The 20,187-nt window shown below is 39.8% G+C and overlaps 2 protein-coding genes across 11 annotated transcripts in view; one reads left to right on the top strand and one right to left on the bottom strand.

Moving 5' to 3' along the window:
• The window catches only part of LOC147367024 (uncharacterized), a 123,464-nt gene that overhangs the window by 66,496 nt on the left and 36,781 nt on the right, over nt 1–20,187 (top strand). The window contains exon 1 of one of the 7 annotated variants that reach the window (XR_015169721.1): nt 3,461–3,594. The exons of the other annotated variants lie outside the window; for them this stretch is intronic. The gene's annotated coding sequence lies outside the window, so the exon portion shown is untranslated. Of the gene's footprint in view, nt 1–3,460; nt 3,595–20,187 lie in introns of those variants that run through there. 7 annotated transcript variants of the gene reach the window in all.
• Nucleotides 15,919–20,187, bottom strand: part of GDA (guanine deaminase) — a 249,691-nt gene continuing 245,422 nt past the window's right edge. For all 4 annotated transcript variants that reach the window (XM_086415517.1, XM_086415515.1, XM_086415516.1 and 1 more), the window contains exon 14: nt 15,919–20,097. In XM_086415517.1, coding sequence (XP_086271643.1) covers nt 20,027–20,097 — 71 coding nt within the window. In that variant the 3' untranslated portion in view covers nt 15,919–20,026. The remainder of the gene's footprint in view (nt 20,098–20,187) is intronic.

The raw sequence follows: 20,187 nt of genomic DNA, 5'->3' as shown, positions 1-20,187 counted from the left end.
TTCTTCCAAGAGCAAGCATCTTTTAATTTGATGGCTGCAGTCACCATCTGCAGTGATTTTGGAGCCCAAGAAGATGAAGTCTGTTATTGTTTCCATTTTATCCCCATCTATTTGCCATGAAGTGATGAGACCAGATGCCATGATCTTAATTTTTTAAATGTTGAGTTTTAAGCTAGCTTTTTCATTATCTTTCACTTTCATTAAGAAGCGCCTTGGTTCAACTTCGCTTTCTGCCATTAGATAGGGTAGTATCATCTGCGTAGCTAAGGTTGTTGACATTTCTACAGGCAGTCTTGATTCCAACTTATGATTCATCCAGCCTGGTATTTTGCATGATGTACTCTGCATATAAATAAGCAGAATGACAATATATAGCCTTGATGTACTTCTTTCCCAATTTTGAATCAGTCCGTTGTTCCATGTCCGATTCTAAACTATTGCTTCTTGACCTGCAAACAGGTTTCTTAGGAGGCAAGTAAGGTGGTCTGGTTTTCCCATCACTTTAAGAATTTTCCACAGTTTCTTATGATCCGCACAGTCAAAGGCTTTAGCGTAGTCAATGAAGCAGAAGTAGATGTTTTTCTGGAATTCTCTTGCTTTTTCTGTGGCTCAACGGATGTTGGCAATTTGATCTCTGGTTCCTCTGTCTTTTCTAAATCCGGTTTGTACATCTGGAGGTTCTTGGTTCACATACTGTTGAAACCTAGCTTGAAGGATTTTGAGCATTACCTTGCAAGCATGTGAAATGAATGCAATTGTGTAGTAGTTTGAATATTCTTTGGCATTTCCCTTCTTTGAGATTGGAATGAAAACTGACCTTTTCCAGTTCTGTGGCCACTGCTGAGTTTTCCAAATTTGCTGACATATTGAGTGCAGCACTTTAACAGCATCATCTTTTAGGATTTTAAATAGCTCAGCTGGAATTCTATCGTCTCCACTAGTTTTGTTGGTAGTAATGCTCTAAGGCCCACTTGACTTCATACTCCAGGATGCTTGGCTCTATGTGAGTGAGCACACCATCATGGTTATCCAGGTCACTAAGATCTTTTTTGTCCTTTATTGTGCCCATCTTTGCGTGAAATGTTCCCTTGGTATCTCTAATTTTCTTGAAGAGATCTCTAGTCTTTCTCAGTCTGTTGTTTTCTTCTATTTCTTTGCATTGATCACTTAGGAAGGCTTTTTATATCTCCTTGCTATTCTCTGAAACTCTGCATTCCACTGGATATATCTTTCCCTTTCTCTTTTGCCTTTTGCTTCTCTTCTTTTCTCAGCTATTTGTAAGGCTTCCTCAGACAACCATTTTGCCTTCTCACATTTCTTTTTCTTTAGGATGGTTTTGATCACCACCTCCTATACAATTTTATGAACTTCTGTCCATAGTTCTCAGGTACTCTGTCTTTCAGATCTAATCTCTTGAATCTATTTGTCACTTCTACCATAAGGGATTTGATTTAGGTCATACCTGAATGGCCTAGTTGTTTTCCCTACTTTCTTCAACTTAAGTCTGAATTTTGCAATAAGGAGCTCATGAGCTGAGCCACAGTCAGCTCCAGGTCTTGTTTTTGTTGACCGTACAGAGCTTCTCCATCTCTGATTGCAAAGAATATATTCATCAGATTTCAGTATTGACCATCTGGTGATGTCCATGTTTAGAGTCATCTCTTGTGTTGTTGGAAGAGGGTATTTATGATAACCAGTACCTTTTCTTGTCAAAACTCTGTCAGCCTTTGCTCTGCTTCATTTTGCACTCCAACACCAAACTTTCCTATAACTCCAGGTATCTCTTGACTTTCTACTTTTGCATTACAGCACCCTATGATGGAAAAGACATCTTTTTTGTTGTTGTTGTTAGTTCTAGGAGGTCTTGTAGGTCTTCATAGAAACATTCAACTTCAGCTTCTTCATCATTAGTGGTTGGGGCATAGACTTGGATTACTATAATGTTGAATAGTTTGCCTTGGAAATGAACCAAGATCATTCTGTCATTTTTGAGATTGCACTCAAGTACTGCATTTCAGACTCATTTTGTTGAATATTCCAATGAATATTCAGAGTTGATTTCCTTTAAGATTGACTGGTTTGATCTCCTTGCAGTCCAAGGGACTCTCAAGAATCTTTTCTAGCACCTTAATTCAAAGGCATCAGTCCTTCGGCGTGAAACCTTCTTTATGGTCCAACTCTCATATCCATACATGATTACTGGAAAAACCATAGCTTTGACTATATGGACCTTTGTTGGCAAAGTGATAGCTGTGCTTTTTAATATGCTGTCTAGGTTGGTCAAGGCTTTCCTTCCAAGGAGTAAGCATCTTTTAATTTGATGGCTGCACTCACTGTCTGCAGTGATTTTGGAGCCCAAGAAGTCTACATGTATCCAAGTTCTTTTCCCATTTAGGTTCTTGCTTCTGCTATCTGCCCCTGGTGGATGAAGCTGTCTAAGAGGCTTGTGTGGGCTTCCTAGTGGGAGGTTCTGTTTCTTTCCCTCTAGAGGGTGGAGCTGAATCTTGTCCCTCTGGTGGGCAGCGCCGTGACAAAGGTTGTGTTTAACAGGCAGCTGTATGCTCAGAAAGACTTTAGGCAGCCTGCCTGCAGTTGGGTAAGCTGTGTTCTCATCCTGTTGGTTGTTTGGCCTGAGGTGTCCCAGCACTGGAGCCTACAGGCTATTGGGTGGGGAGGTCTGGATGAGAAAATGCTGGCTTTCAGGAGGGCTTAATCCAATGAAATACTTCTCAGAACTGCCCCCACCAGTGTCTTTGTACCCAGAGGGAGCCACAGCCACTCCCCACCTCTGCAGGAGACCCTCCAAAACTAGCAGGTATACCTGGCCCAGGCTTTTATGAGGTCACTGCTTTTCCCCCCTGGATCCTGGTGTACACAAGACCTTCTGTGTGCCATCCAGGAGTGGAGTTTCTGTTTCCCCCAATCCTGTGGAAGTCCTGCAGTCAAACCCTCCTGGCTTTCAAAGCCAGATTCTCTTGCATCTCCTCCTCCCATTGCCAGACCATCAGGTTGGAGAACCTGACATAGGGCTCAGAATTTTTACTCCCATGGGAGAACTTCTGTGGTACAATTCTTTTCCAGTTTGTAGGTTGTCTGCCCAGCAGGTTTGGGAATTTGATTGTAATGTGATTGCACCCCTCCTGCCATATCATTGTGGCTTCTTTGTCTTCAGATGTTGAATATCTGTTTTGGTAGGTTCTAGTGTTTCTTTCTTTTTATCAGTGGTTTTCAGCAGTTAGTTGTGATTTGGTGTTTTTGTAGGAAGAGGTGAGCTCACATCCTTCTGCTCCAGCATCTTGTCTCCATCCTTAGTTGGCCTATATTTAAAGCAATTGGATGCATAAATATTTGAATTTGGTGATGGTGGACTTTGGGCTAATAGACTTAGGCTGCTGTGAAGAAGTAAACTCAGGACAGTATGCAGAACTCACCTTTGGTCCATTTGTATCACCGTGCATTCAGATTTCTGACCACGGATATCAGAACACACATCATTCCTGCTGCAGCTCTGACAGTGAGAACAAGGACTGTCCTGGGCAGATGACCTTCTGCCTCCACCTCTTTGCACTTCTGTTCATCCTTTTTTAAACACCAGTAAGTATTGTCTCTCATGACCTTGGAAGAAAGATCTAACATAAAATGGAAGGAAATGGTAGTTGCAGGGTGGAGAGTAAAATTACCGGCAGATCAGGAGTTCTGGGGCTTGGGAAGGAAGAAGGAGCTGAGGCAGTGCATTTGATGTGAGGAACAAAAACATTACTCTGGGAGATAAGAAGAAGTATAATGGGATCTGTAGTCCGTACTTGCCTACACTGTACAGAGAACTATTGTAGGCAGTTTTCACTTTATCCAGACTGTCATCACAGTCAACCCCCTGTTTTATCCCCCATTCAGCATGGTGTACCCCAGCTTCACTGAGGAAACTCAGGATGAAGTCTTCTGACTTATGCCCCTTAGAGAGGAAGGAGCACATGACATGACCTGGCCCATCAGATGCCCAGGAACCCAGCAGAAGGGCAGTTAGAATCATTCAGCTTGCTGGCATTCCACAATGGCAACAGCACCCCGTGGTGTTCAGCACTGGCTGTCTCCACTGAAAGTGGTGTCATCAAGGCCCTGAACAGACCGTTCCTATTTGGTTGTGGTTCCAGCCAGTGAGACTCACATTGGATAATGCCCGATTTCTCAACCTGGTTCTTCATGATGAGTTTTTAAACAGCTACCCTTAAATTAGCCCAGGTCAGTTTCTGTTGTTTATAACAGGGAATCCTGATCAATACCAATGACATAGCCTCTTTTGGATCGAGAAGTTGTAAATGTCTACATCTCTAGGCAAACCCACATCTGTCCTCAAAGCCTTAAAACACATATCAGGTGCATTTCATTTTTTCCCCTTTCCCTTAGAAAGACAAATCCTTTCTAAGATAATCAAGTCTCTAAATAATAATGAGCAGTTTTCATTACAATAAGTAAATAGTATACAGTCGTCTCTTGTATCTAAAGGTATTGGTTCTAAGATCCCCATAGATACCAAACTGTGGATGCTCAAGTCCCTTATGGCCAGTACAGGTGGCCCCCTCTATCTCTGGGGTTCCATATCCTCGATACAAAGGCCTGACTATATTATCAACCTATTATCTTCATGGACAGAAAAAAATGTGAATTAGCAAATGTGAAAACATTTTTATTGACCTTAAGATAGAGTAATTTTAGGAAAGCAGATAGTTGACATTGTTTTCAGTTATTCACAGCAAGGTGCCTGTGAAACTCTTATAATTGGACTGATGGCACCATTAATGACACTTGAGATACATGCAAAGCTTGTCATACACTTTAAAATTCACAAAGGCAGATCAGTTTAATATGCTTTATTCATTTTCTCAGTTGAACACTGGGTTATATCCCAATTGAATAAAGCATCGGATGTACTCCGATTTGCATTTTTGCACACAACATACTTTCCAATTCTACCTTGTTCACATCACTGTGATTGTGTCAGTTTCTTACATAGGAGGACATTAGTCACATTCATTATCAGCTAAACAATTTGACCCAAATGACAATAATAAATCATGCCCAACTTAGACAATTGAAATATCAGAATTTTTAACTATGACTTGCTTAGCTTGGGCAAAAGACCCATGGTCCTGCCTATCCTAACTGTTCCTCCCTCCCAGGGAACATAATATCAGACATGTTAGGAAGTCTGACATTAGACAGTGTCACTCTGCATTGTCTTTGTTAAATTAGTATGTGTGGACGATTATGTATATGTGATTTAGTAATAGAATGTGGATTTGTGTATGATCTCTAATGAACAGCTTATTTTATGTGATCATCAAAACAAAAATCTACAGAAATGTGTGTCAGTAACAAGCCAAAGAGAGACCGTGACATTTTGGATCAGTTTGAAGCCCAAATCAAGAGTGTTCACTGTTGCCTGCCAGCAATTCAAACAGTATAGAAGTATATAAAGTATAATTCAGTAACTAACCTGTCTGCCCTCCAATTTTCCTTCCTTGAAGTAAGCAAATATTCACAGCATGTGTGTGTACGTGTGTATATACACATACATGTGTGCATGTGTGTGTATATATACAGGAAATGGCAACCCACTCCAGTATTCTTGCCTGGAGAATTCCATGGACAGAAGAGCCTGGAGGGCTACAGTCCATACAAAAGAGTCAGACGTGACTTGGCGACTAAACAACAAGATAAGCTGTGGGGCTGAGGAAAGCCTGTGGGAAGCAGCCCGGGCTGGGATGTGGGTCTGCATTGTCAGGGCCTCCTAGCCATGTCACCTCAGCCTGAGTCAAGAGCTAGAGAAAATAACTGATGCCCAGTTGTGGGGAAAGCTGTGTTCCTTGGAGTTCCTCTTGGAATGTCTCCTCCAGCATCATCTACCAATGAAACTTAATATTGTGTCAACTGCCAAAGGAAGAACGTTTAAAGGGTCAGTTGCATTTTCACAGATTAGCCAACAAAGGATGAATTTGAGGTTGACAGGCAATAAATTGATAACTGCCATAACTGTACATATTACTCTGCCAGTTGAGTTGTTGATTGGACCATTAAAAAATTCCCCAAATAGAATGGCTTAAAACAACCACTATTTTATTTTCTCTCATGAGTCTGTGGGTTAATAAAGCTTAGCTGGGGGGTTCTCCTATTCTGTGTGATGGCATCCGGGACTGACTGTGGTCATCTGGAGGCTCTCTTGGGCTAAAATAGCCAAGGTGGTTTGCTTACATGTATGGCATTAACTGGGATGCTGGAAAAATTGTCTCCCTCTCTCCTGTCTCCATGTAATCTCAGGACTTCATCTCAATGTGGTCATTCCAAATTGTTTCCTTAATAAATTTCTTCAGCCATACTTCTTAAATTGTGGCTTAGAGCTCTCCCAAAGCACAAAAGCAGACGTTTCCAGGCTTTCTTAAGGCTTAGACCCAGAACCAGCACAGCATTACTTCTGCATTCTGTTGATCAAAGTAAGACAAAGGTCTAGCCCAGACTCAGTATGTAAGAGGCATGAATACTGGGGGGCATGGTTCATTAACATCCACCTTTGGACACTAGCTTGGCCACCTGATTTTTTCTCTATAAATAGGATTAATATTGCCTGACTCTCAATTACCATCGCTTTTGAGGCATCATCACCTAATAATGTTGCAAAGATGAAATAAGGCATGGTGACTGCCTGCTCAGGATGAAAGGAAGCAGGCTCATCAATTTCAAGATGGCACAAAACTGGTATGCAAGTAAACTCTGGTTCTAAAGACTAATAAGTTGAAAAGATGAACTGACTCTAATACCATGCAGTTCAGTAGGGGTTAAGGAAAAGTCCAGTAGTTGGATCTGAAACTCCAGTGATAGGATGATAAGAGGACATAGGACCTAACAGAACAGTGTGAAAGAGAATGAAAAGTTTAGGTAGATAATAAAGCTCAGAATGCATCTATAGTGTCATGTGGTCTAATACCAAAAGTAGATTAAAGTCTTGTATCTAAAATTTTTTTTCAAAAAGTCATTAAATATTAGTGGAATATTAATAGGCATCTTATGGAGAAAAATGTCTGGAAGATGGTTCTGTGGCCTAAAAGTTTCATAAATAATGTGTAATACAAAGGTAAACAAAATTATTAGGTCACAGAATCACCCTCCAACCATGTTGAAGAACTCCTCAAAATTAGTAATGTGCTATTATAAACAGTGAATCTTTAGGGGAAGGGGGACATGGATAAAGGTTGTGGTATTTCCCAAGTTTATTTGGCCACAGAAACTTTTTTTCCTGAGGCATCTCCCAGGACCTGTATTCTAGGGGAACATATTTTGAGGAACATTGGTCCAGAATGAAGGATTTGATATTTGTATCTTTCTTTGCTGGCCACTCAAGTTTAAAAACCTACCTTTAATTTATGGCAACATATTTAAAGGGGGGTAATGGATATTGTTCAGGGAGAAGAGATCTTTTTTTTTAAACTTGTTATTTTGTATTGGGGTATAGCTGATTAATGGGCTTCCCTGGTAGCTCAGCTGGTAAAGAATCCGCCTACATTGCAGGAGACCTGGGTTTGATTCCTGGGTTGGGAAATTTCCCTGGAGAAAGAAAGGATAGGCTACCCACTCCAGCATTATTGGGCTTTCCTGGTGTCTCGGACAGTAAAGAACCTGCCTGAAATGCAGGAAACCTGGGTTCGATCTCAGGGTTGGGAAGATCTCCTGGAGTGCATGGCAACCCATTCCAGTATTCTTGCTTGGAGAATCCCCATGGACAGCGGAGCCTGGCGGGGTACAGTCTATGGGGTCGCAAAGAGTCAGACACGACTGAGCGACTAAGCACAGCACATAGCTGATTAACAGTGATGTGATAGTTTCAGGTGAACAGTGGAGGGACTCGGCCATATATATACATGTATCCATTCTGGACAGGGAGGCCTGGCGTGCTGCGATTCATGGGGTCGCAAAGAGTCGGACACGACTGAGCGACTGAACTGACTGATCCATTCTCCCCCAGAGAGAGGTAGTCTTGATGATGAAAAGATGAAGAACAGTGAAATATAAAATACTGAGGATGCTTCATCTGGAGAAAAAAAGTGCTTCAGGGGGACATAGTAGATATCTTCAAAAATGTGAAGATTGTCACATGCAGGTGGAGTAGACTTGTTTTTATAAGGGTTAACAATTGAAAGGGTTAACGGGTAGGAAGCCCAGAGGTCTCCAAGCAGCAGGAGGAAATAAACTGCAAGAGGTAGACATTTTTTTCCCCTTGAAATTTTGTGTAGAGAAGAAGAAAAAAAAAGTCTGCATAGTTTATTTCCTCGTACCACTGGGGGGCCTCTGGCCTTCCTATCTGTTAACCCTCTCACAATGGGATGGGGTAGGCCAAGCAGTTGCAAGGTTTTCTCTGTTCAAGAAAGGATTTTCCAACTTGGAGGTCCAAGAATGGAAAGAGCTTTGAGATGTAGTCTTGAGCTCCCCATCACTCTCAGGGCTTACACAAAGTTGTATCTCCATGGTTGGAGATGTTAAAGAAGGGATTCAGGTTCCAGCTAGCTGGCCAAACAAGATGATCTTTAAAGTTTCCTTCCAAATCTGAGATTCTAAGACTTGACTCTTAATATCCTTCTTGGGACCATCCCAAGCACCATTCTCCATTTCTCAGACGATGATTTCATTTGACTATCTAACCCTGGTAGACGGGTTGATACCTTTAACTTAAGCCAGAACAAATTTTATGGTTTGAATCATGCATCTAAAATAGTTGATCAAACTCTAAGCAGTGTTGGTGAATTTTATTATGGTGAATGTGTAAAACAATTTGTACTGGATTCCTACTTCTAAGCCAGCTTTAGTATGCCCACAGAAATTCATTATTTTGCAGTATTTCCACAAGTAAGATTCCTTTCTGATAGACAAATCTTTGCCTTTTATCTTCCAAGTACCGAATTGATTCAACAAGCCATTTTGGATATCATATTTTCTTCCTTATGAAATTGCCCTTATTAGGACAGTAACTAGATTACATTGATTTCTATCAAGAATATAATTTTATGTGTGGTCTATTATAGAGTCTGGGTTCAACCTAAGAGATTGTTTATTAATTTCCTTGTACAGTAAAAAATTCCAACTTCCTGATAGAAAAATAATACTCTAAATTTTCTTGTCTTGTTTTATTATTTTATTAAGATTATGAATTTATATTTTTCTGGATATCAAGATAAAATTAATTTAGCCTCTTTTTTCCTCTGCAACTTGACCCTTTTGGAGGGAGACCATGTTTCACAGAGCAAACTGTTCAAGTTTTGGCCACTAGGTGGTGCACTGGTTAAACATTTTCCCCATCTTCTTGGATCGCTTGCGGTCTCAACTTGTACTTGAAAAAGACCAATTTGTACCTTATACCCAGAGGCCAGTTTCATTCACTTTGAACTAATCGTATATATTCTTGCATTTTGGCAAGTTACTCAGTTTTTTTGGCTCTCTCCCATGTATACATGTTATTGAACATTTTGTTTGATTTTCTCCTGTTAATCTGTCTTGCAGTATGCTCAGTCTCTCAGTCTTGTCTGACTCTTTATGGACCCCGTGGACTGTAGCCCTCCAGGCCTCTCTGTCCCTGGGATTTTTCAGGCAATACTGGAGCAGGGTAGCATTTCCTACTCCAGAGGATCTTCCTGACCAAGGGATGGAACCCACGTCTCATGCGTCTCCTGCATTGGCAGATGAGTTCTTTAGCACTGTGCCACCTGTCTCGTGTCAATTTAATTGTTAGGCCAGCCAGAAGAACCTCGAAGACTAGAGGAAAGTTTATTCCTTCCTGACAAAGTGCACACTGTTTGCTATTGTTATTATCTCAATCTTAGTTTTACTTGTCACTTTTAAAAGAAAAGTAGTAGGAGAGGAAGTCAGGAAAACCTGTTCCTCCTCAGAGTGGGAAGTAATCTAGTTGCGGTGTCCCACCTCGGGAAAACTGGTGCTGTCCTATCAAAGACTGCAGAGTCCACTCCATAAGTCACTTGTTTGTTCCCTCCTCTTGTAAACCATGAGAGACATTCAGCTACTACTGGCATGTAACTGAGAAGCAGGCGGGAGGTGGCAGCTATTTAAGTGCAGAGGATTATTCATAGGTATTTAGTGGAAACATAAAGAATATTAAAAGGGTAATCAGATCAACTAATTGTGGTAACAGAAGCTTGTTTCACCTCAACGGTGAAGACTTTTAATTCTTGTCAGAAGGGTGTAAGGAACCCCTGACACCTCTCACCCTTCAACTCCCATAGTAGCCTTAAATAATGTTTGCCAGGATTACAACTGCCTGAGAAGGAATTTTAAAATTCCATTTTAATATGGCGGACAAGTCTTTATTCAAGAGTTGTGTGATTACCAAAAATAAGTAAATAAAGCCAAATAGGATTTAATAGAATAAATTTAAGGAATTTTATGGGACCCATGACAAGTACACATAGGCCCTTTGGGAGCCTCAGCTGAGGGTGAAAACAAGTTATCATGAGGCCAACATAGCTGCTCTCCTCTGGGGCCACACAGTCTCTTGTCTTCGCTTCTCTGCACAGGTCTGCCCTGTTCCACAGTACTTCTCTTTATAGACTGAATCTGCCTACTCATCTGGCTCACTGATGGCTTTACACAGCCACTCCCAAGTGGAAATATATACTCAGCCTCTGAAAATAATCTAGTATAAACCCACTTGGTTTATTTAGGTCTTGAATTATAATTCTAGGAGCTTCCCTTGTGGCTCAGCTGGTAGAGAATCCACGTGCAACGCGGGAGACCTGGGTTCGAGACCTGCAATTCTAGGGAGAGATCTTTGGATCTAGCTTGAATCAAATACAAATACTTGGCCAACTGTCTGTGATGGTGGGGAGGCAGAGTCACAGGAGAGCGTCCCGTGTGGAGGAAACGATTGTCACCTTTTGTGCGGGACAGTTCAGCAATGGCCGCCTGCTGGCAGGAGAACATGTCCAATTTTTTCTTTCTTTCTTTAATTTTATTTTATTTTTAAACTTTACAAATTGTATTAGTTTTGCCAAATATCAAAATGAATCCACCACAGGTATACATGTGTTCCCCTTTCATAAGACTTTTGACTGCATAAAATTTAGAAATATTTAAATAGCAAAGAATATCTTAAGCAAAATAAGGGCTAAGAAAAGTTACAACAGGAACAAACAGTTGCAAAATGTCAATTCCCCTAAAATAACCAGAAAATTCAGGATTAAATTAATAAAAATATTACTAAATTTAGCTGTGGGTGTTGTTATTTAGGTCTTTTGTGGGGTTTTTTTGAGGGGCGGTTGCACTGTATTTGAAACCAATGAAAACTTGATATAAATATTAAGTAACTTTTATAAACTTCTAGTAAATCTCATAGAAGATAGAAATGATCTTTATTGTTTGAAATGTCTTCATCCAGTCATGTCAAACCTCTCTCAATTATGGTTTAATATAGTGGACTTTTTATTTCAATCAAAATAAAATACTTACACCTTCTGATTCTAGATGATATAAATAATAATTTTTATTTATCTAGAAATAAAACTGAAGTGAAAATAATGTATTCATAAGAATTATATTTAAACCATCTATATTTGGAAAATACTGTTTTAGGCAATAAGAACAAATACAGCATTAATTAAATAACAGCAGTTAAACTAAAAAGGTAAATCAAAAGTATTTTCTCAAAAAGACCTGGATTCAATCCCAGGGTTGGGAAGATCCCCTGGAGGAGGGCATGGCAACCCACTCCAGTTCTTGCCTGGAGAATCCCCATGGACAGAGGAGCCTGGCGGGCTACAGTCCATGGGATCACAAAGAGTCAGACATGACTGAGCAACCAAGCACAGCACAGCATGGTAGTTCTATTTCAGTTTTCTGAGGAACCTCCTTCTATAGAAAACTATAGTGGTTGCATCAACTTACATTTCCACCAACGGTGTAGGAGGATTCCGTTTTCTTTACACCCTCTCCATCATTTGTTATTTGTAGACTTTTTGATGATGGCCATTCTGACTGGTATGAGGTGATACATCATTGTAGTTTATATTTGCATTTCTCTAATAATTAGTGACGTTGAGCATCTTTGCATGGGCTTTTTGGTGATGTATATATCTTCTTTAGAGAAATATCTGCTTAGATCTTGTGCCCATTTTTTGACTGGGTTGTTTGTTTTTTTTTTTTAATTGAGATACATGAGCTGTTTGTATATTTTGGAAATTAATCCCTGTCGGTCACATCATTTGCAAATATTTTCTCCCATCCAGTGGGTTGTCTTTTCATTTTGTTTATGGTTTCCTTTGCTGTGCAGAAGCTTTACAGTTTAATTAGTTTCTATTTTTTAATTATTTTCATTACCCTAGGAGATAGATTCAAAAAAGATAATGCTGCAATATTTATGTTAAAGAGTGTTTTGCCTATGTTTTCCTCTAAAAGTTTTATAGTATCCAGTCTTACATTTAGGTCTTTATTCCATTTTGAGCTTATTTTTGTGTCTGATGTTACAGAAGGTTCTAACTTCAATCTTTTACTTGTAGCTATCCAGTTTTCCCAGCAACACTTACTGAAGAGGCTGTCTTTTCTTCGTTCTGTATTTTTGCCTCCTTTGTCACTGATTAATTTACCATAGGGTGCACGGGTTTATTTCTGGGCTTTCCATCCTGTTCCATTGATTTCTGTTTTTGTGCCAGTACCATACTGTTTTCTTTTTTTTATTTATTTATTTGGCTGTCCTGGGTCTTAGTTGTGGCATGCGGAAGCTTCAGTCTTCACTGTGGCATACAGGTTCTTCAGTTGCAACATGTGGGATCTTTGGTTGGGGCATTTGAAGTCTTAGTTGCAGCATGTGGGATCTAGTTCCCTGAATAAGAATTGAATTTGAGCCCCCTGCATTGGAATGGAGTCTTAGCCACTGGACCATGAGGGAAGTCCCACCAAACTGTTTTTATTACTGTAGCTTTATAGCATAGTTTGAAGTCAGGGAGCCCAATTCCTTCAGCTCTGTTTTTCTGTGATTTCTTTCGTCAGCACCTTACAGTATTCAGAGGACAGGTCTTTTGATTCCTTAGGGAGATATATTCCTAAATACTCTTTTTGATGCACTGGTAAATGAGATTTATTTCCTTCATTTCTCTTTCTGATCTTTTGTTGTTAGTATAGAGGAATGCAAAAGATTTCTGTGTATTAATTTTGTGTCCTGTAACTTTATTTGTCCTGTAACTGAATTCATTGATGAGCTCTAGTAGTTTTGTAATTTTCTTGTTTCTGAAAAGTGAAAGTTGCTCAGTTGTGTCTGACTCTCTGCAAGCCCATGAACTGTAGCCCTGCCATGCTCCTCTGTCCATGGGATTCTCCAGGCAAGAATACTGGAGTGGGTAGCCATTCCCTTCTCCAGGGGGTCTTTCTGACCCAGGGATTTAACCCAGGTCTTCCACATTGTAGATAGATTCTTTACCATCTGAGCCATTAGGGAAGTCCCAAGAACACTAGAGTGGGTAGCCATTCCCTCTTGAGCTCTAGTAGTTTCATAATTTTCTTGTTTCTAGTTGTGGACTTTTCTTTTCTGCCTTTACCGTTTGCTGTGAAGCTGATTTGGTGGTGCTGAATTCTTTTAGCTTTTGCTTGTCTGTATAGATTTTGATTTCCCTGTCAAATCTGAACAAGAGCCTTGCTGGATAGAGTATCCTTGTGTGTAGGTTCTCCACTTTCATCATTTAAAAAATATCATGCCACTACCTTCTGGCCTGCAGAGTTTCCGCTGAAAAACCAGCTGATAACCATATGGGGTTTCCTTTGTATGTTATTTGTTGCTTTTCCTTTTTTGCTTTTAATATTTGCTCTTTATCCTTTTGTCAATTTGATTACTGTGTGTCTTGGCCTGTTCCTCCTTGGGTTAATCTTGTATGGGACTCTCTGTGCTCCTGGACTTAGGTGACTGTTTCCTTTTCCATGTTAGGGAATTTTTCAGCTATTATCTCTTCAAATATTTCCTCGGGTCCTTTCTCTCCCTCTTCTGCTTCTGGGACCCCTATAATGAAAATGTTGGTGTGTTTGATGTTGTCTCGGAGGTCCCTAAACTGTTTTCATTCCTTTTTTCTTTATTCTGTTCCACAGCAGTGACTTCCATTACTGTCTTCCAGCTTACTGATCCTTTCTTCTGCCTCATTTATTCTGCTATTGATTGCTTCAAGTGTATTTGTCATTTCAGTTATTGTGTTCAACTCTGGTTGTTCTTTATATTTTCTCTTTGTTAAAAAAAACTTCTTGTAACTTCTTGCTATGTGCTTCAGTTCTTTTTCCTGAGTTTTTGATTGTCTTTACAATCAAAAGTAAAGGGTTCTTTACCGTGAGCTCTTTCTCAGGTAGATCGCCTATTTGCACTTTACTTAGTTATTGTTTTAGGGTTTTATCTTGTTCCTTCATCTGAAACATATCCCTTTGCCTTCGCTTTTGTTTAAATTTCTATTTGTGCTTTCTGTGTACAGTAGCTTAGTTATGTTTCCTGACCTGGGAGAAGTGGCTTTCTGTGAGGGATGTCTTATGTGTCCCTCCCAGAAGTACAGTATCCTCTCATCACCCAAAGGCCAGGGATCAGGGTCTCAGGGTAGGTTCTGATGTGTTTGTGTACTCAGTTCTGCAGGCTGCAGGATCATAGTTTTCTTGCTTCTGGTATCTGCCCCTTAGTGGGTGAGGCTGGTCTAGAGGCTTGTGCAGGCTTCCTGGTGGGAGGGGCTGATGCCCACCCACTGGCAGGTGGAGCTCAATCTGGCCCTTTGATGGGCAGGGCCATGTCAAGGGGCATGTCTAGAGGTGACTGTGGGCTCAAGAAGTCTTTAGGCAGCCTGTCTGCTGATGGGTCTATGTTTCTGCCCTGATAGCTCTTTGGCCTGAGGTGCTCCAGCCCTGGAGCCTACAGGTCATTGGGTGAGGGCAGGTTTTTGTGCTAATGATACAAGCAATATGTCTGCCTCCTGGAAGAGTAGGTGTACTCTCTTCAAGTAGGTGTACATTCACCAATATTTCCGCCACCAGGTTTTATGACCCCAGACAGATCCACAGTCACCCTCCTCCCAACTCCACAAGAGGCCTTCCAAGACCAGCAGATAAGCCTGGCTCAGGCTCAAGGAAGGAAGTCAGCTGCATTTGCTCTGCGTGCTGGTGTGCACGAGACCTTGTGTGTGCCCTCTAGAAGTGGAGCCCCTGTTTCCCACCATCCCCCACCCCTGTCCTGTGGAGCTCCTACAATCAGGCCCCACTGGCCTTCAAAGCCAGATCTGTTGAGGGCTCCTCCATTCAATGCCAGGCCCCTAGACTGGGTAGCCTGATGTGGAACTCAGAGCTCTCAGCTCTGTGGGAGAATTTCTGTGATGTAATTAGTCTCTAGATTGTGGGTCACCCACCCAGGTAGTATGGGATTTAATTACATTGCAAAGTACACCCCTCCCATTGCCTCATGTGGTTTCATCTTTATGTCTTTGGATGTAGAGTATTTTTTGTGGTAGATTCCAGTCATATGAAATACCAACTATGCTTAAATCAAAGGCAATACTAATCTGAATCTAAAGGGATGAACATTATAGCTCAGCTTAATTTTTAAAAATCTATGTATGGTGACTATTATAGGATAGAAGATACATGTTGGCCCACAGCTAAATATCCTATTTTTTCTACAGTTTATGATATTTCTTTTTTTATTGAGATAGTATTGGTTTATAGTATTATATGTTTCATGTGTACAGCATTATATTTCTACCTCTGTATACAACATGCTTACCATAAAATTTTAGTTTCCATCCATCACCATACAGTTGACTCCTTTCAATCTCTTAAAATTCATGTTAAAAGGAGAAAAACATTGTAAAATGAATCTCACTTCTATCAGACAGAACTCACATCAACAGAAACATATAAACACAAAACCTCATTTATTTTTGTTTGAAGCAGAAAGAGATCACAGCACAGGAACAATAAACAAATCATATAAACATTGAGGGAAAATGTCCCCATGAATACATACATGTATATATTCTTAAGAGCAGCGATCAGAAGTTTAATACAATGTAAAGTAGTTTTCAATTTTAAGAAAGTGCTTTCTGACAGACTTTTGAGTAGGAAGTGAACAAGTAAATCAATACCATATATCATCTATGGTTCAAGTCACTTGAATCCTGTGGACTGTGGAAACCATCTTGGGATTTACATTTAGTGTCATGATTGGCCTGTTCAACTTTTGCATTTCACTCAGTTTGGACCAGATTTACAAATTAACCCCTCACCTCTGATCTCTCACACTCAGGACTGTAGGAGGGGAAGGAAGGAGGGGCTGAGAGTGAAAACATGCAGGAGACAAATGCCAGGGTTTCTAACATTTGTCAGTTCATTTCTGCTTCTTCTTCCCATGCTTGAGAGACATTAAAGTGTCAGGGTCCAAAGTCATACCTACAGTGGCTAAATAGATCTGAAATTGCAAAGAAAAAAACCTCAAAAATTTACAGTCCACCAATTTGAAAATTACTTCAAGACACTGCCCATGACTCATTTTTTAGTCTACCTTTTAATAACTCAGAACACTTTTAAAAAGCAAACAAGCAAACATGTGATTGTTTGCATCATCACCTCTGTCCAGTTGGCTACAGGAGCATCCAGCTCTGAATATCTTCCGTGAATAGCAAGCACAGGGTAGAATTGATACAACAGGCCTGCTAGCTGGCTTTTAAAGCTTTCCATATACCTGGCTCTGAGGTGAAAAAATGAAAAACAGGAGGAGTCTGGAAGGGAATAAAGATTTAAAATTCTTTGCTGGATCTCACAGCCACTGTTTCCCTGCTCAGATCTCAGTGGTAGCTGCAGACAGGGATATTCAAGGCCACACCTCAGATCAACTAAGTATAAAAGGGGTGTTTCCCATCAACTTCCTTCCTTGACCATGCAGAATCCTCACAGAAATAAAAAGATCCAATGGGGTTCAATGATCATAATATTAATTTAGAAAGACCTCCTTCCAGCATGAAGGAAGTTTATTCCAAGATATTCTCTTGGATTCTAAAACCTTCAGCAATTAAATCAGAAGAAGCTGAGCTAATTAATAAGGAGACAGAGTTTCCTTGGTCTCAGTTTATAATTACAAGGACAACCTCTTCTGTGCTAATCCTACGTTTTACTCTCTTTTGAAAATTAAATTTACATTGGCTAATTAGCCTGCTTTTGTGTTCTGGTTGCAAAAATATTTTTAAATGTATGATAGTCTCTACTATCGAATACATTTTTACCTGTTAAAGTATATTCTATTAAAAATCTCATGAAACCTGAGGCAAATAGTGCAGAGTAGGGTGAGGGGGCTGTGAAGATGTTTTAATCCTTCCTTTGCTGTCTGGGACCAAAATATTCAAAATAAAGTGACAAATAGAACTGACTTGGAATACTGCCTCTCTGCAATTCAAAAGTCAACCCACACTGAGCAAAGGCAACATTTCAAAGTGCAGAACATCTGGGCATGTGTATGTCTAATGCCTGCTGCTGCTCCTAAGTCACTTCAGTTGTGTCCGACTCTGTGCGACCCCATAGACGGCAGCCCACAAGGCTCCTCTGTCCCTGGGATTCTGCAGGCAAGAATACTGGAGTAGGTTGCCATTTCCTTCTCCAATGCATGAAAGTGAAAAGTGAAAGTGAAGTCTCTCAGTCGTTCCTGACTCTTAAGCAACCCCATGGACTGCAGCCCACCAGGCTCCTCCGTCCATGGGAGTTTCAGGCAAGAGTACTGGAGTGGATTACCACAAAAAGCATATGCAACATTCAGGAATACTGTACTTGGGGAAGTAAAACACATAAATGATGCAGGGAGCTCAAATTTTAACACATTCTATTTTTACTAGAAAAGAAATTCAGGTCTTAATATATTATCAGGGCTAAATTTAACATTTGGCAGGCTGGTTGTATATGGCCATTCTTCCTGCTTCTGATGCTACACTTACATTTACTGCACATGCGACCTAAATCTAAATGAAAACTAATGTCCAGCATCAAAATGTACATCCTTCAGGAAGGTAACGTGTACGATCTTTCCAAGGCTAAGAACAGCTTCTGCTGATTAGTGGATCTTGCACGTCATCCAAATTCCTTTGCCCACTCATGTGGGTTAGACACTAGGGTAACCAAGTTCCTTTGGCAGGGATTGAGGAGATAGAGCAGAACACACCTGCCAGCACTAGAGAGAAATGGAACGAGCTTTGCTGGGGCATCTGTGACATGGCTCTGTAGCGAGGGATTCTGGGAACACTGAGACTAAGACTGGAAACTGGGTTTTTACTGAGTTAACCTCACAACACGAACTCTATAAAACCAAAATTTGTTCTGTCTTTATGTGAAGTGTATGCACAAGTCTGGAAGTGTTTCCCCGGGGGTGAGAGGCCGGAGACTGAGCAAATGATTACTGAATTAGCATAACTGTATAAGAATAAAATTTATCATACCAGAGAAGAAATTTTCTTCTTCATTCTGTAGATATGGAGTTAGTGATATTACATATAGTTCTCTATTATGAGGTGATAATAAGGAGTCAGCTCTAAGCCCTAGGTATGAGCGTTATTATATATTAAGAAAATCTTTTTCTTGTTGGTTTATAGGGTTTGGAGTTAAATGAGAAAAATATAGCATCTAAATAACATTAAGTATAGCATTTAAATATAGCATTTAAATATCAATATTTCTTAGTGATTTTATCATAAAGTCATAATTTGTTTTTAATTCTAGGTTATAGGAAAGCACACTATATTAGGAAGCATAAAAACACTATTTGTTTACTGTTTCTAGATGTCTAGTACAGATTAAGTCCTATTAATATAAACATTAGTGGGGCATCTAAATATTTTTCATCATCCTAGAATTCTAATGTCTTGAAAATTATTAGGAATTAAAAAGGCAAGGTAAAATTGAAAATAGAGTAATTTCAATATGCAGGGTTTAAAGATTTTTAATAATATTTATCAAATAGGATTTTTCCTTCATTTTAAAGTTCTAACAGATTGACATGAGTATGAAAGTCCAATGACTATTCCAATGACTGTGGAATAGTTCTTTGGGAGGACAGGTCATCACAATGAAACCCTTCCGTTTAGTACTGACACCTTCTGGATGCCCAGAACTTGCCCCAATTTATGAAGACACCAATCTACACAACAGTGCAGTATGGAATTTGTTTCTCTTCTGATAAAACTGAAGCAATAATAGCATCACACAGTTATACTCTAAGGTATTTTAAAGTACACAAAAGTACAGCTATTTATGCTATGTAGTTACGTGAATAATATTCCCAAGAGACATTAAATCTTTAATAACCAACTTCTGTCAAACACTTAAGCACAGAACTATATTAAGACAGCATGTGGCATTCAATATCTGACATTTCATCCCGTAAGAAGGCAAAGCACAACAATAACATGTCTCTGAAAAGCAAATGCCATTAAGTGCAAATTTCTAGAACACAAGGTCAATCTAGAAACACATTTTAAAATTCAACAGATTCACTTTTTAAATTAGTATGCTCAGTATATAATTTTCAAACACAATCCGAAGTGATTTTCCAATGTTTTCCATAGTCTTAACTTTTTCTCCCTTGTAAAAATATACTCACTGGTTCATTTTCTGTTTTCCAATTTTCACATCTACTAGCTGAAACTAACCTTATAGGAATATCCTTTTTTCTCCACATTTCCAAATGTGAAATAGATTTTATTTAAATCCCATAATAAGAACACCACTAGTAATAACATTCCCTTATGTTTGAGCTTTAAACTAAACCTTAAACAGTTCTAAAAGGAGAAATTTTTAATCCTCCCAGCCAGAGCTGAGAATTAGCACAACTTCCTTCAAAAGATTTGTCAAGTGAATACTGTAACTAGACACAGAGGGAGATAGTCCCCCCAAGAACAAGGTACTGTTTTTTGACTCCTAACTCCACGTGGGCATGAGAAGGTACAGAACTGCGTTACCCCAGGAAGACTTGTAGACACCGAGGGCCTTACACTGAGCTCGAAAAGGGAACCACCTGCTTTCCGCCCACATACACCTCCTCAATATTTCGGTCATCTCCTGAAAGAAACATCAAGGAATCATTGTTTATAACCTGAACAGGGAGATATTATCAATAGAAAATGCAGCATCTAATCTGAGGATTAGAGC

The sequence above is a fragment of the Bos grunniens genome, chromosome 8, assembly GCF_055505025.1.
Source record: "Bos grunniens cultivar Pamir isolate PY7600 chromosome 8, Bosgru_T2T1.0, whole genome shotgun sequence".
Lineage (NCBI taxonomy): Eukaryota > Metazoa > Chordata > Mammalia > Artiodactyla > Bovidae > Bos > Bos grunniens.
This window is presented reverse-complemented; position numbering and strand designations above follow the sequence as displayed.